Below are 14,343 nucleotides of genomic sequence, written 5' to 3'. Positions count from 1 at the left end.
AGAATTCAAAAAGATGACATTGCAGGTCATGAATAAAATGTCTGAAGACGGATTAGGAAGCAACTGCAAAAATTTGGGCTAAAAGAAGATGGTATATGCAAAAAGAATTTAACTGCTTTTAGGATTCATAACTGGTATTTTAATATTACTATATATGAGTTTATTTATGTAATGTAGGACAAATAAAAATATTAATTTTGTGATAGCTAATTATGTCATTTTCTATGTCCAACATCCTTATCCAGATTTGGGCTTGAAACATCATTTATTATCAAAACAAAAAGAATCCGTGTGTGAGTGACTGATTTCAGATCTGAGGCAAGATAGACCAGGGACATGTTAGCCTACCTGAGCAAGGACCTTATCCAAGATTGCAAAGGTTATGTCCAAAGAATTGAAGAGTGAACTTAGGAGAATCACACTGGCCAAAGATGGCACAGTTAGAGCTTCAATAAAGATTAAGAAATGTGCTGTCTTAAAACCCCTAAAATATGAATACATTCATCAATTTATAAGATTAAAGAGGGAAAGTAATTGGCCACATTTTAATAATAATAGGAAACAAATGCATAATCTTGAAAACTAGGTGATTAAAAGGAAAGAATACAGCATTTATCCAGCATTTCTTTACAAAATGTAAAATGTATAGCAAACTATTAGACAAAGGAAAACATTTCTTTATGAAATTATCTCACATAATAAATGAAAATAAAAAGGTAGAATTAGGATCTCACCATTTGGCAAGCTCCATCAGTACCCATCAAACACCAATCACTGCAAACATCACAGAAGAGCAAGAGCAAAATATCATGCAGCTCCTGGTCAAAGGACAGGACACTACTTATAGTCTTGACAAAGAGAGAGCATCTGAGTCTGACCTGAGTCTCTGCATCTAGCTGCCAATCTGAGGCTAAACACAAGAGTGTTGCAGTCCAAATTTGCAGTCATCAAAATGTAATACTATTGATTAGATGGCCCGGGTTTTGCAAAAAGTAAAAAGCAAGAAATAGAACGCAATGGAGGGCCATCCTATTTGTTAAAAGCAAATTAAAATACATGTTAAAGTTAGGCAAGTCTAGGGAAGGACACAGATAAAGCCCTTGAGTAACGCTAGGATCTAATTACTATTTAAGTTACTTTTAGAGGAATGGGGCTGGGATTGTGATGAGGAACACCTACACCCTTCTGATGTCACTTTTGCTGTGATACTGCATGAGCACTGTTGTTGTAAACTCACTTTCTTAAGTACATTCCACATCTTGTGGCATCAACAAAGGCCAGAGACATTTCAGCATGAATGCTCACTCCTCCATTTAATGCAGAGATATTTTCCACCAGCAGAATTTTTAATGAGCATCAACTAAACCCTAGAGCTGGTCTTCAGTACTTTTATTAAAAAGAAGAGGAAGACTGCCTGGGGGGACGTAAAAGTATAGTTGTAAGGAGAGAAGCTTTTTCATGTTTCACACGAGCTTAAGTACATCAACATATTTCCTAACTCTCAACACAGGACCTCTGGACTCAAAAGAAATACCATGGGTGAAGATCTGTGAGTTTGTATTATGCATTAAGAGTAAAGGCAAGATGAATTTGTGCCCTGATAAAGGTGAACAACCCCTTAGTTGGCCTTAATTAAATGATGTCTCTCTCCGTTTCTTTTTTGTTTTGTTTTGCATTTGGATAATACTAGATCATGTAAAGTGTATGCTTGTTTTTTTCATTTTCTTTCTTTCTTCTCTCTCCTCCTTTTCCTCCTCTTCTCCTTTTTCTTCTATAACAAACATTTAAGTAAAGAAGATGTAAGGGCAAACCAATTTTGCTCATCAACTAATAATATATTTCTTCATATTTGGAATCATCTATATGTCTACGTCTTGCTATCATTATGACAATCCTCATTAGCAGTTAAACTACTGTCCTACATGGTATGTCCACTTCACAGATATGAAGAATAACTCCATTCAATAGGGTTTTCCAAGATACTCCCCCAAAGTAAAGGGTGGTGTTGAGGTTTTAGCCAAAACTTCTGCCTTGAAATCCCATATTAATCCATTCCAACAGATCCCCAGGGGATATTTCCCACCATCCCTGTCTTGAGTTTACACCAGATGTCACAATCTTAAAAATTCTAGATCCCATTACAATGCTTTAGGAAAGGTGAGCTCTTTTCTCCTAATCAGCTATTTCTCAAGAGAAGAGATTGGCTCTTAATAAGTGAGCACTGTCCCTTAGGGTTAGTTTCCTGAAGATGAATCCTTGAGTTTCAGACTTCATTGAGATAACAATAACTTCTGGACACCACCATTCTTCTATGGCAATGTTCAACTCAGTTGTTAAACTGTAGGAAATTACATCTTTTGGGGAAAGTGCAAGAAAGAAGGCTATAAAAGGAGGAGGTGAGAAATAAGTAAATAAGCCTCATTCTCCCACTGTTTTTCCTCAATATGAAAAAACAAATGTCAGTTTGTTAAGCACAAAGTTTATGCTACTAGGCTCATTTGGCACCTCAACACCACCCTTTACTTTTGGGGAGTATCTTGGAAAAATCCCAACCAATGGAAAATCCCAACCTTTGCTGGGGAACAGGCAGGGTTAAACTCTACACAGGGAGAGCTTTTGCCTTCACCTGGTGCTTAGGACAAATGAACAATCAACTATGCAAATACCACAAGCAAGGGGAACTATTTATCTGCACATATACTGATTGCTCAAGTATTTACTAGGACAGGGAGGCACCAGCAGGCTAATTAGGTATTGTTGAGGCACATTTGATGTCTGGGATAAATTTAATAATCCCATTTCCAAACCTCTTGCTCTTTTGCTCTTTTCTTTTAAATAACTTTTATTCCTTTTTATCTACCCAGAAAATCTAAGTTCTCAAGATACAGACTTAAGTAGCATGAGGGGCAAAGGAGGAGGAAAAGGAAGGGAGGATGCAAAGAAGAAACAGAAGCCTGGGCTGCACACGTCTGGCGCAGGCAGCTCACGGCAAACGTGGGCTTGTGCGCAGTTTTCCCTTAGAATATTTAAGGGCTGAAATTCGCAACTGACCCACTCCTTAAAATTCTAAATTGCTCTGAATCAATATCAGAAGCAGGCAGGGCACATTTCCTTTGACCATCTCTCCAACTCTCATCCCAGTTCCCATCCCCCCTTCTTTCTACTCAATTCATAGTTCAGTTATGAGCATTCATTTAGTGGATCACTTTGGGACTCAAAAATACACATGAGAAGGAAATTCTTGGTCTGCGTGGCTTTTTATCCTCTTCTCAATAAGTGAATGTAACTTGCTTAAGAGATCTTGAAAATAACGTTGAAAGTAAGAGATTTGCAATGTAAAAGTAGAAATGCTGAGGTTTGAGTTTGTGTACGACAGCTCCTTTGTTTCCACAGCTCTGGTGTATGTGTGTGCATGTGTATACGTGTGTGTGCATGTTATTGTGCTATTTGTGGAAGGTGGAGTTTGCTCCACTTCTGCCAAGTGACCATGGTTCCCTGGAGGACTCCAAGGTGCTTCTCACCCCTCTTCCTGTACATGTGCTACCAGAGTAGGGTGGATCGTCCCATTCCTTGGTCAGAAATTTTCCTTAGGAGCTGTATGTTCTCAGTGGGAATTTCCAAATTCTCATAGTAATCTAATTCACAATAGGCTAAACACGTCAGGTGTTCCTAGGTAATTGTTAAACATGAAGGCAAATCCATGGGGTGTTTTGGAAAGAAATTCATTAAAATTTAAAAGTTCAAAGCTGAAAAGTTGGTTGAGTTTTAAGAAAAGTCAAATGAAAAGGTGACAAAAACTCAAATGAACAGTTTTTCTTGCCAAAGTGGTTAGTCACAGAAAGAAGGCTCTCAATCAGCCTTAGGAGAAAGTTGGAAGACATCCATTTTGGTTCACTTTACAACTAATAATTTTAAATGCTATGTGAATGTTATGAAAATTGTAATCATAGAGATGCCCAGGGTACTCAACTGTGAGAACTCTTACAAGACTTGGAAACCAGGAAATCTAGATTGGCTTCTTATGTTATTCATGCCCCATGAAAAGCACAGCAGAAAAAAAAAACCCTCGGAATCAATAAGAACCTTCCTGTGTGACCATTATTTGGGCACAATCATAAAAATTTAGTATTAGGAAGAATGAAACATCCAATATTAGAGTGTAGAAAGTGATGGAGATGGTTGGTGAATAGCTCGCCAGGGTATGTGACTCAATGAAATGACTAAATGACCAAAACATTAATTTTAATTCTGAAGTGAAATGAGCCTTATTCATACAATGGATCCCAAGTGATTGGTTGAAAAATAAAGACTAATAAGAGACAGCATATCCAATGTCCCTGAAGTAGGGACAAATTCACCAAAAATGGTATCATTTCAAAGATATTTTTGAATGAGAATAAAGTGGTCTCAATATTTTATATATATGAATGGTTTTATTTGGATTAGAGTGTAAAAACAGCTAAAGTCATCTATTGCCACATTTGGAATAAGAAGTGTTCCGAGCTAATGACCATAGACATTTGATCCCCTGGGTGGCCCTGGGCCTTCCACTGAGACTTCTTTCAGGGGTGTATTGGCGATGTGACCTATATCTATATGATACTAGTTTGTCACAAGTGGCTTCAAGATCTAGAGGGTCTTTCTAATGTTATCTGGGGATTTTGATTCAAGTCAAATGTGGAGAAGAATTTCAATTATGAGTGAATATAATGACACCTCTCTGCATCCTAGAATTTAGAGACTCTTTAGAACATAAGTTCAGAGCTGGTGCTGCCTGTGTCACAGGTGTGCTAGTTTTACTTCTGTGCTCCAATCTGTGGTCGATTAATGAATACCGGAATAATGATGAGTGAAAAGATCCGGGAAAGCAATAAAACTATCAAAGCCATTAGTTATTAGCAATGCATCTAAAGAGAAGAAGTAAACATAGTCTTGTATGAGATAATATTTCATTATTCAAATGAGCCCTGTAAACTACAATGCCCTGGTTGTTTCTAGGAATTATCAGGAATTCTGAAGATGGTTGTAGCTGTTGATGTTACCAAGTGATGCTATCAGCAAAATTTGCTATAGGAGTCTGCTAAAATACATGTCTTCAAAATTCTTTCACTTCCATAATTCCTGGAATTATGTGGAAAACTTGCATTTTATCTGTAAATACTTGACTGGTCACAGAAGATCATGTATTTCGACAGCTACTGGGGAGAAGAGATAAAATTCTGCTTATAATAGTTGACATGCATCTTTCTGAAAGCCAACATTCCACAAATGTAAAGTGGAGCCCTTCCTTCGTCTCTCTGTCTGAGGTTGACATCTCTGTTTCTTCTTTCTCTCGTTATTCCTAGAATGCAGTCCCAACAGTACCAGCAGCAGCGTCGAAAATTTGCAGCTGTCTTCTTGGCATTCATTTTCATTTTGGCCGCTGTGGACACTGCTGAGGCAGGGAAGAAGGAGAAACCAGGTAAGCAGCAGAGTTAGGATGGCATGCCTCATTGATTAATAGCCATCGAACCAAGCTCCCCGCCTTTGTTCCCAGCTCCCTTGCCTTTAATCCCTCCTCCCCCCCTTTTTTTCTTTCTTTCTTCTAATTATTTAGAAGCAGCAGAGACATCTCCCTTATTTTTTCCTCACTGTAGGTTCTGGAATATGATCATATTAGGGGGTCCCTGTATAGAACATTGACTATTAATCAGGTGCTTTTATAAAAGAAGAGATTCTTATAATGAAGCCTAAAGAATGTGAGGAGATGCTGTGTTAGAAATAACAGCTCTTAGTCATTTAAATATGTCATCTCTCTTCCCCAAATAATGTCACACAGGATGTTTGTTTCAATCTTAAATTTACAAAGAAGGAAACTGAAGCCCATGTAGCACCTTCCCTGTGTCACTCCCAGAGTCAGAACAGGCTGTGGAGTGGGGAGTCTGCTTATGTCTGTGTTATGTCTGTTATTCCATCCACAAGGCAGAAAGGGATGTCCACCTGCAGTGAAATAGATAATCTAATAACTGTTGGTTCTAATAGAATGTTTTCTCTTTCGGCCTAATTTTTTCTGAACATCTGATTTTTAAAAATACTTTTTTAGTTATATTTGGAACACAATACCTTTATTTTATTTGTTTATTTTTTATATGGTGCTGAGGATCGAACCCAGCATCTTGCATGTGCTAGGCGAGCACTCTACTGCTGAGTCACAACCCCAGCCCTTGAACATCTGATTTTTTTTAATATAAATATTTGCTTGTAGAAAGAGATGTCAGTAAATCACTTAGTTTAACACATATAGGAGTTAAACTAGTAGTAGTTCTAGCTCTTCCTTCAGTTTTATTTCTCTCTTTGCTTGATTACTCATTGATTCGATCAGGTGACTGACATCTGTCACATTCCTCCTGTTTACTGCACAGAAGGTAGAGGTAAACAGCTCTCTACAGTTAAGGCTCTCAGGATGAACCTAGTTTTATCTAGGAGATAAACAGTTTTCTGAATGTTGGTTATTTTTGGTTCATTACTTCCAGAAAAAAAAGTGAAGAAGTCTGACTGTGGAGAATGGCAGTGGAGCGTGTGTGTGCCCACCAGCGGGGATTGCGGGCTGGGCACCCGGGAGGGCACCCGCACTGGAGCCGAGTGCAAGCAGACCATGAAGACCCAGAGATGTAAGATCCCCTGCAACTGGAAAAAGCAATTTGGAGGTAAGACTCTTTCTACTGTGCTACTGCTTTAGTCTATTCTGAGATAATTCTGGTGTATTTCCATCAAATGTCTTTTTGAGTTTGGGTACTATTTCTTTCTAAAAAAGTTTATTTTATCAGCTGCAAGATGACCACACATCTTGTCTTAACCCCAGGATTTCTCAGCTTCTGCACCAGTGAGACACTCTGGACCAGGTGATCTCTTGTTGTCTTATGCAGGATATGTCCTGTGCTTACTGGTTTCCAGTGACACTTCCCCCCCAACAGATGAGTAAACAAAAAATATCTCCAGGTATTAATGGCCAAATTTGAACTAACTTCTTTTTCAAGTTTCCTCTTTCAAGTTCCTTTAATTTTCTTTCCCCATTTTATTAACTTCCTTTTCCTTATGTCCCTCTGTTACACTTAAGCCCTCTCCCTTTGAATTCCTCTCCTCCCTTCACATAAGTTTATAGATTCACTTATCGATCAAACAGGGGCTGGTCATGGCCAATTTTTATAGATTTTTTTCCTCTCACTGACTGCTCAGCCTCATGTGGATCTGATCTGTATATCTGAGGCAGATTCTCTCAACACTTTCAACTTCAACTCAGTATTGAACCCCAGGTGCTTTGTCTTTTGTGGCCATTGTGGGACCTAATACCCCCAATGTAATACCTGTGTGATGGAAAAATGCAATGTACACTGGTCTATTGGCAAGTTGAAGAAGGCCAATGCATGTTTCTTTCTCTCTGTAACCTTTGGGGTACATTTTTTTCCAAGTTCTGGGGACTGAACTCAGGGCCTCACACATGCTAGGTAAACACTGTACACTGAACTACTTCCCAAGTACTTGGGGTACATTTTTGAATGATGAGGAGCTCAGTAAAGGCACACTGGGCTCTGGTTCAGATGCATTTTAGTTTTGCCTATGGGAACCTTAAAATTCCATCTATGAAAAGTTTAACATCTTTAAGGATTGGCATATATATATATATATATATATATATATATATATATATATATTGACATATTATATATATAATGTTTACAGATACACACACACACACACACACACACACACACACACACACATATATATATATATATATATATATATATATATATATATATATATATAACAGGAAAAATATGAAGAAAGTACTAGTAAAAAAGTGAGCAAAACACATTAGCAGACATTTTAACAAAGATAATACATAGGTGGCCAATAAGCACCTGAAAAGATATTCGACTGTTTTTCTCCACCAGGGAACTGGGAATTGAAACCATAACGAAATATCACTATACACATGTCAGAGTGGCTACACAGAGCAGCTACACAGACAAACATAGTGGTAAAAATACTAAATGCTCGTGAGTGTGCAGAGAACCTAGATCACTTGTAGTGCTAGAGGAAATACAAAATTATTCAACTGCACTTGAAAGGATTGTGATGCTTTTCTCTTAAAAAACTAAACATGGATTTACCATGCAATCTATCAGTTTCTTGGTCTTTATCCCAGAAAAATGAAAACTTCTCTTTCTACTAAAATATGAAAGTTTATAGTACTTTTATTTGTAATAGCTAAAAAGTAGAGAAAGAAAAATAAACAGATATCTTTCAACTGGTGAATGATTGACCTAAATGTGGTATAACCATACCATGGAAGGCTAGTCAGCAATAATAAATGCAGTCTATTGACACATAGAACTTTGGTGGATTTCCAAGAAATTATGCTAAGTAAAAACAAGACAATTTGAAAAGGTCAGAGACTGTTTAATTTCACTTACATAACATTCTTAAGATGACAGAATTAAAGAGTTGCAGAAAAGATTGGTGGCCAGGCATTTAGAAGTTAGAAGACTGTGTCTATAGATGACGATGCACAGGACCTCTGCATTAGGAGCTGCTCATGGCATTGGTAGTGATGTGCATTGACATGACACACAAATTTAAATAGACACACAGAACTTATTCTGTGGCAGGTTTTGTGGTGGTGCTACCAGGCTAGAGTTATGCAAAATACCAGGTTGGAACAAACTGGGTGAAGACTATATGGAATTTCTTTGTATCACTTCTAACGACATCTGTTAATCTATAATTATCCCAATACGAAAAATTAAAAACAGAAGTCTACCGCCATTACCATGGCATCAGAACAGAATCTCTCAAAGGTTTGTGTCTTATTTGACCCTACCTGCTTTAGCCGAGTGCAAGTACCAGTTCCAGGCCTGGGGAGAATGTGACCTGAATACGGCCTTGAAGACTAGAACTGGCAGTCTGAAGCATGCCCTGCACAATGCCGACTGCCAGAAGACAGTCACCATCTCCAAGCCCTGCGGCAAGCTGACCAAGCCCAAACCTCAAGGTAGGTCCCTGTCCTTCTTCCACAACTTGAGTATTTTACTGGACTCAGGCACAATCTCCAAATGCGGGATCCTAAATTTTCTAGAAGGAAATCTTAGCGAGCCCCTTAAGAAAGTGATTGGAAAAGTCCCAAATACTGAGCAGTGCAGGCAGCCAGAGAGTTCAAGTTGATGTCTTCTGCATAGCTGACAGGGAGGCAGGGAGAGGTGAGTAAAAGGTGTCAGTTGTCAGTTAAGCTGTCAGATGTGTATTCAAGATAGGTGGACATACATTCCAAACTCTAAAACAGCAGAACTAGGTCCTGAGGAGACAAACTTAGGGGGTTCACAAGGCAGATTTTAAATCAGACCTCTCTGACATTATCTGCAATGGGGTTTTCACAAAGTCCAATATGGCCAGTGTCCTTCCAAGAAGAGGGACTAGGACTCAGACACACACAGGGGTACCATGTGAAGACACAGGGAGAGGACAGCCATCTACCAGCCAAGGAGAGAAACTTCAGAAGAAATCAGACCAGTCAGACACTTGGATCTCAGATTTCCAGCCTCCAGAACTCTGAGAAAGCAAATCTCTATTGTTTAAGCCAATAATTCTGTGGTACTTTAATTACAGAAGCCTCAGCTAACCAATGCACTAAGTCTCAGTGAGCTCTAAATTAAAATGTCCTCTTGGATTCTACTCCTATTTGAGCCCTAAAATAATCTTCCCCAAATTCATAATACCAGAAAAATTAAACAGAGAAATTCAGAATAATGACCATATGATGAATAAAAACAGAAAATAGTAAATCCCCAAGAAGTGGAGGAGGAATGGCTAGTTGGTACCTGAATTCTTTATGCATGTCCAGCTCTTTGGCCTCTGATGGAGTTGTCCATGAAATTGTTTACCTTCAACTTCAGGATGGCCAGGTATGAGGTTGGACTTGTGAATGATCACTCCAGGATTCAGGCTGCCCTTTCCAGATTATGGAAATCTCCATTTGCATTAGTGTGTTTTTAGAAAGCACGAACTGGGGCTAAGGTTAGTGCTGTGGGTAGCTGTGCCAACTTTCTAAGTATTATGGAAAACCACATGGATCAAATTAAAACCAGTCACTGCATCTATGAAGTGTAAAACTTCTCCAAATCAATGAATTCAGAGGTATAGTCTTCAAATTAGTTTCTTTTAAACCAGCTGTTAAATATATTCAGCATAAATATAAAATGGAAAGAAAAAGAAATGACAACCTCTGCACCCCAGCACTGTGATCCTCAACCTAAGCTGCACGTTAGAATTCTTTGAAGAAGCTTCTAGACATCCCAGTGCATGAGCATAAACTAGAGCACCTAAGTCAACATCAGTTTTTTTTTTAAAAAAGTTAAATGATCCTTAGACAGTTTCACTATGTATTCAAAATTCAGAGCTGCTATTTTCTAATAAAAAAAAAAACACCAACAACAAATCAAGCGGGGATACACGCATTCACATTGTTTTTGGAACAGAGGGAAGGAGAAACCACCCCTTAATAAAAGGGGAGAAAAAAGTGAGAATGTGATTAGGTAGGGGATGGTGGGGCTTGGTGAATGTGAAAGATGCTGATAAGTTTAGAACACACAGGCCATGACTTAAGAAAGACCCCTAAGGGTTTAAGTAAATATGTTCAAGTCTTTTAATTGAACTGGTGGATAGCTCAACTTTTTACCTTTCCCACCTAGTAATATTTGATGAAGGTTAAAAGTTTGTTTCAGGCTTTCAGCTTGAATAATGGTGGAAAAAAGTCTTCCAGGTGGGTAGACATTCTGTAATGTTCATAAATAATAATGAGCTAAATTATGTAATTAATTGAAAATGGATTAGCCTAAGTGAGTGCCATGTTTCAACTACTAGTTATGCATTTTCTAGGTCATTAAAATGTAATTTTCCCTCTGTGCATAATGTGCTTTTGTTAAAGCCAACCAATCTTTTCCCTCTCAACAGAGGAGGGTTTTTATGAATGCCATTTTTGGCATTAGACACTCTGCACAAAGAATAATCTTATTGTAGGAGTTGAGCCAGGGAGATGTGGCAGATAGCAAATTTTCTTAATGGGAAAAACACACAAATTCCATGATGTATTTTTCATGGTTTAAATACAATATAACACCGGGAGCTGTGGCTCCAGTCAGTAATCCCATTGGTGCCAGAGACTGAGAGTCCCAAATTCAAAGCCAGCCTCGGCAATTTAGCAGGGACCTAAGAAAGTTAGAACTTGTCTTTAAATACAATATAAAAAAGGGCACGGATGTTGTTCAGGAGTTCAGCCCTCCTGCATTCAATCCCTAGTACCAAATATTAATTAATTAATACTATGTAACAAGTGGCATGTATGAGTTTATATGATTCTGTACTATTTTACTCAAATAAGCTAGGTTATGGATTATTTGAAACCATAACCTTAAGATAGCTCATTTTCTTCTGATCAGTGAAATTAGCATTCATATTAAAATGGAATCTGTAATGGCAACCTTATTCTGTTTCCACCCCTGTGCATTGCTCAAAGTATTTTGCATATATTATTTCATATAATGCCATATGTCCTTACAGGTAAATATTATTATAATAGAAACTGAGCAACAGTGGTTAATTTGTTTACTTAGGGGTACATCTCTAATAAATGACAGAGCCAAGATTTGGCCAACTCTAAACTTGTGTTCTCTTTTGCACTTGCTGATATCTTATCTAAATCCCATATAAGTATGGGATTTATTTTCCTTTGAAGTAGAAGGTTAGCTTTGTAAAGCCCAAGACAAGTGTGTCAAATGGAAGAAGACGTTTTCTGCAATATTATTTTTAAGACAATTCTGGAAGACTTTCAGCAGAACATGTTTCAGGAGAATAGGAACCTGGCCTTTTTGTTTTCTATTGTATCCCTTATGCCTAGAACAAGGTGGCACATAGTAAGTAGTGAACATATAGTTATGCAATAAATGAGTGCTAAGCAAAAAGGTTTTGCACCTGAAATCCATCAAACCCTAGTGGAAACTGCAGTGGTAGTCCTTTACCCAAGCTTTTCCCAAAGTGGTCCAAATAGAAATGACTTTCTTCATTCAGGAAAGAATAAATCAATAATCCCTTCTCTTATTTTAAATCAATGCAGGAAGAGGAGAAAGACAAGTAGAAATACACTAATTTTAAGTGGGCACTGTGATAGGAGCTCTTCATCACTTAATTTAAACGTCAAAGCAGTTCTACGCAGTCAATTTTATTTATCCTGCCTTATATGAGAAAGCACAGGCTCAGGGAGGTTCAGCAACTTGCCTGAGGTTTCACAGCTTTTAAGTCCTTGAAGCAGGATTTAAATCCATAGTTCACTGACATCAAACTCCGTCTGCTTTTTCAATGACACCATGCTTTCTCTTGTTACCCCAAACTCATGAAACTCTGGTAATATTAGATAATTTTCCCATCTAAAATCATTAAATAGTAGAGTTTCTGGGGAACCTCCCTATCTGTGCTAATGCTCAGTGTCAAATGACAAAAAATCAATTATTCAGCCATGTCTTTCCTGTTGTCTAGTGGAATCAGTTTCAATGTTCATTCTTGCTGAGATCTTTTATATTTTTTGTCTTTTTTCAAACAGGGACTATTGGACTTTTTACAGCAGACTTTCAAAAATAAACTGCATAGGATATCATGGTCTTCAAGAAAAAAATAAGCTTAATTATTTCATGTAATTTAATTAATGGGTACATAAACAAAAACATGTTTTTCCTCCATCATTATCCTTCTCATCAAACCCATGATCAGGCTCAGTTTTGTTTGTCTTGTTTTCATTTTTTTTTTTTCGAGAACCCCTCAAATTTACCTCTTTTACTTTCTCACCTGTTCTGTTTTGGGAAATGGTACTGGATTAATATAAAAACTGTTTGATTTCTAGTGTGAAAAACCCATGCTTAAATTTTAGAATGGAACATAAAGATATGAATAAGGTTGTGACTTATTCAAGAGTGAATTGAAGAAGACTGAACAATAACCTTGATTTTGACAACTACTAATAAGGCTAAAAGATTTTTATAAGACTTTACTGAGAAAGAAGGGGAGGTTTAATATCTAAAGTCGATATTTAAACACTTGGTTAAAATATACCACTTAGTTTAAAAATTGCTTTCCAATTCACCCTAGTGCAGGCCAACATCAGTGTCACTCAAGGTATAGAAGGTACCCTTCCTAGTGCTCTGAAAATTCGTGTTGATTCTATAGTCTAGCTTGAGCCCATAATTTCAATGCTTATCAATGTCACATTGGAGCCTCTACCTAAAGATTCTTTCACGTGGAAGCCCCACTTAAACCAAAGAGAACATTCAATCATGCAATTTTATTTTCCTCTGCAGATATAACATTGTAAAGATGCCTATTTGGAAGGCAGCTTACCTGGGAATTGAAAGTCAGCTCCGAGGAAGGATCATTACTCAACTGAGAAATTGAAACTGGAATGTGCTTAACTATTAGAAGAATTTAACATTGATATATTAGTGAATGATTGTGTTGGAAACTTCAGCTTTTATTTTCTTAGAAAAAGAGATGAAAAGTTTTAATTAAGTTTCATTTAATTACTGAAAAAAAATCCTATATCTGTCAGAGTTTGGGGCATAGCAAGATCTACTCCAGATATTTTAGGAGAAAGGTGTTTATTCAAGGGTCTTATATAGTTCAAAGACTCTCTGGGAGGGCTGGAAGATCTGGCTTGAGTCTTGCAAAGCCAGCAATAATGAAGCCAAAGGCAATAGATTCAGAAGAAATACCTAATCACACATGTGACTGATCTAGCTGAAACCCTTTTACTGAAATTACCCACTGCCTGGCATGTATGATGTGAAGAATTGAACCCTGGAAACTCCACTATAGCTGTCTCCCAAACCAGACACACATCTTTTCTTTCCAGAATCGTCAGTCTCTCTAAGTTTGGCCACTGTTGTGAGTTACTAACTTTTGTCTCCATCCATTAACCTATCTACCTGGTAGAAACTAGATTGCTCCCCTGCTGCAGGGGAGTCTGGGAAATGTGTGTTTGGCTTTCCAGACTATACCTCTAAACACAAGAGGGGATGCTGAAAGGGTCTTGAATTGGTATTTTGTGAGCTCCTCTGCCAGAGTGAGCAGGAATGTTGGAACGTGTTAGAGTCGATCATTAGAATCATCCTGCTTCTTTTCTTGGACTAGATGAGGCCCTGATGCCTGGAGAAAAGGTGGACAGAAGTGGTCTTATTTGGGACAATTGAGTGTCCCATTATATAGAGAGTTAGGTTTTTCCTCTTTGGAACCATTTGAATTTTTTTTCTTTTTCCTGTGGGG

At 37.8% G+C, this 14,343-nt stretch overlaps 1 protein-coding gene across 4 annotated transcripts in view; it reads left to right on the top strand.

Moving 5' to 3' along the window:
- LOC308640159 (pleiotrophin-like) overlaps nucleotides 1–14,343 on the top strand; it is a 99,208-nt gene that overhangs the window by 70,463 nt on the left and 14,402 nt on the right. For all 4 annotated transcript variants that reach the window (XM_081312171.1, XM_081312168.1, XM_081312170.1 and 1 more), the window contains exons 2-4: nucleotides 5,346–5,461; nucleotides 6,513–6,686; nucleotides 8,873–9,034. In XM_081312171.1, coding sequence (XP_081168297.1) covers nucleotides 5,347–5,461; nucleotides 6,513–6,686; nucleotides 8,873–9,034 — 451 coding nt within the window. In that variant the 5' untranslated portion in view covers nucleotide 5,346. The remainder of the gene's footprint in view (nucleotides 1–5,345; nucleotides 5,462–6,512; nucleotides 6,687–8,872; nucleotides 9,035–14,343) is intronic.

This window comes from Spermophilus citellus (genome assembly GCF_964194105.1).
Source record: "Spermophilus citellus genome assembly, contig: SCAFFOLD_290, whole genome shotgun sequence".
Classification (NCBI taxonomy): Eukaryota; Metazoa; Chordata; class Mammalia; order Rodentia; family Sciuridae; genus Spermophilus; species Spermophilus citellus.
Note: the sequence above shows the minus strand (reverse complement) of the source record. Positions and strands in the feature narration are given on the sequence as shown.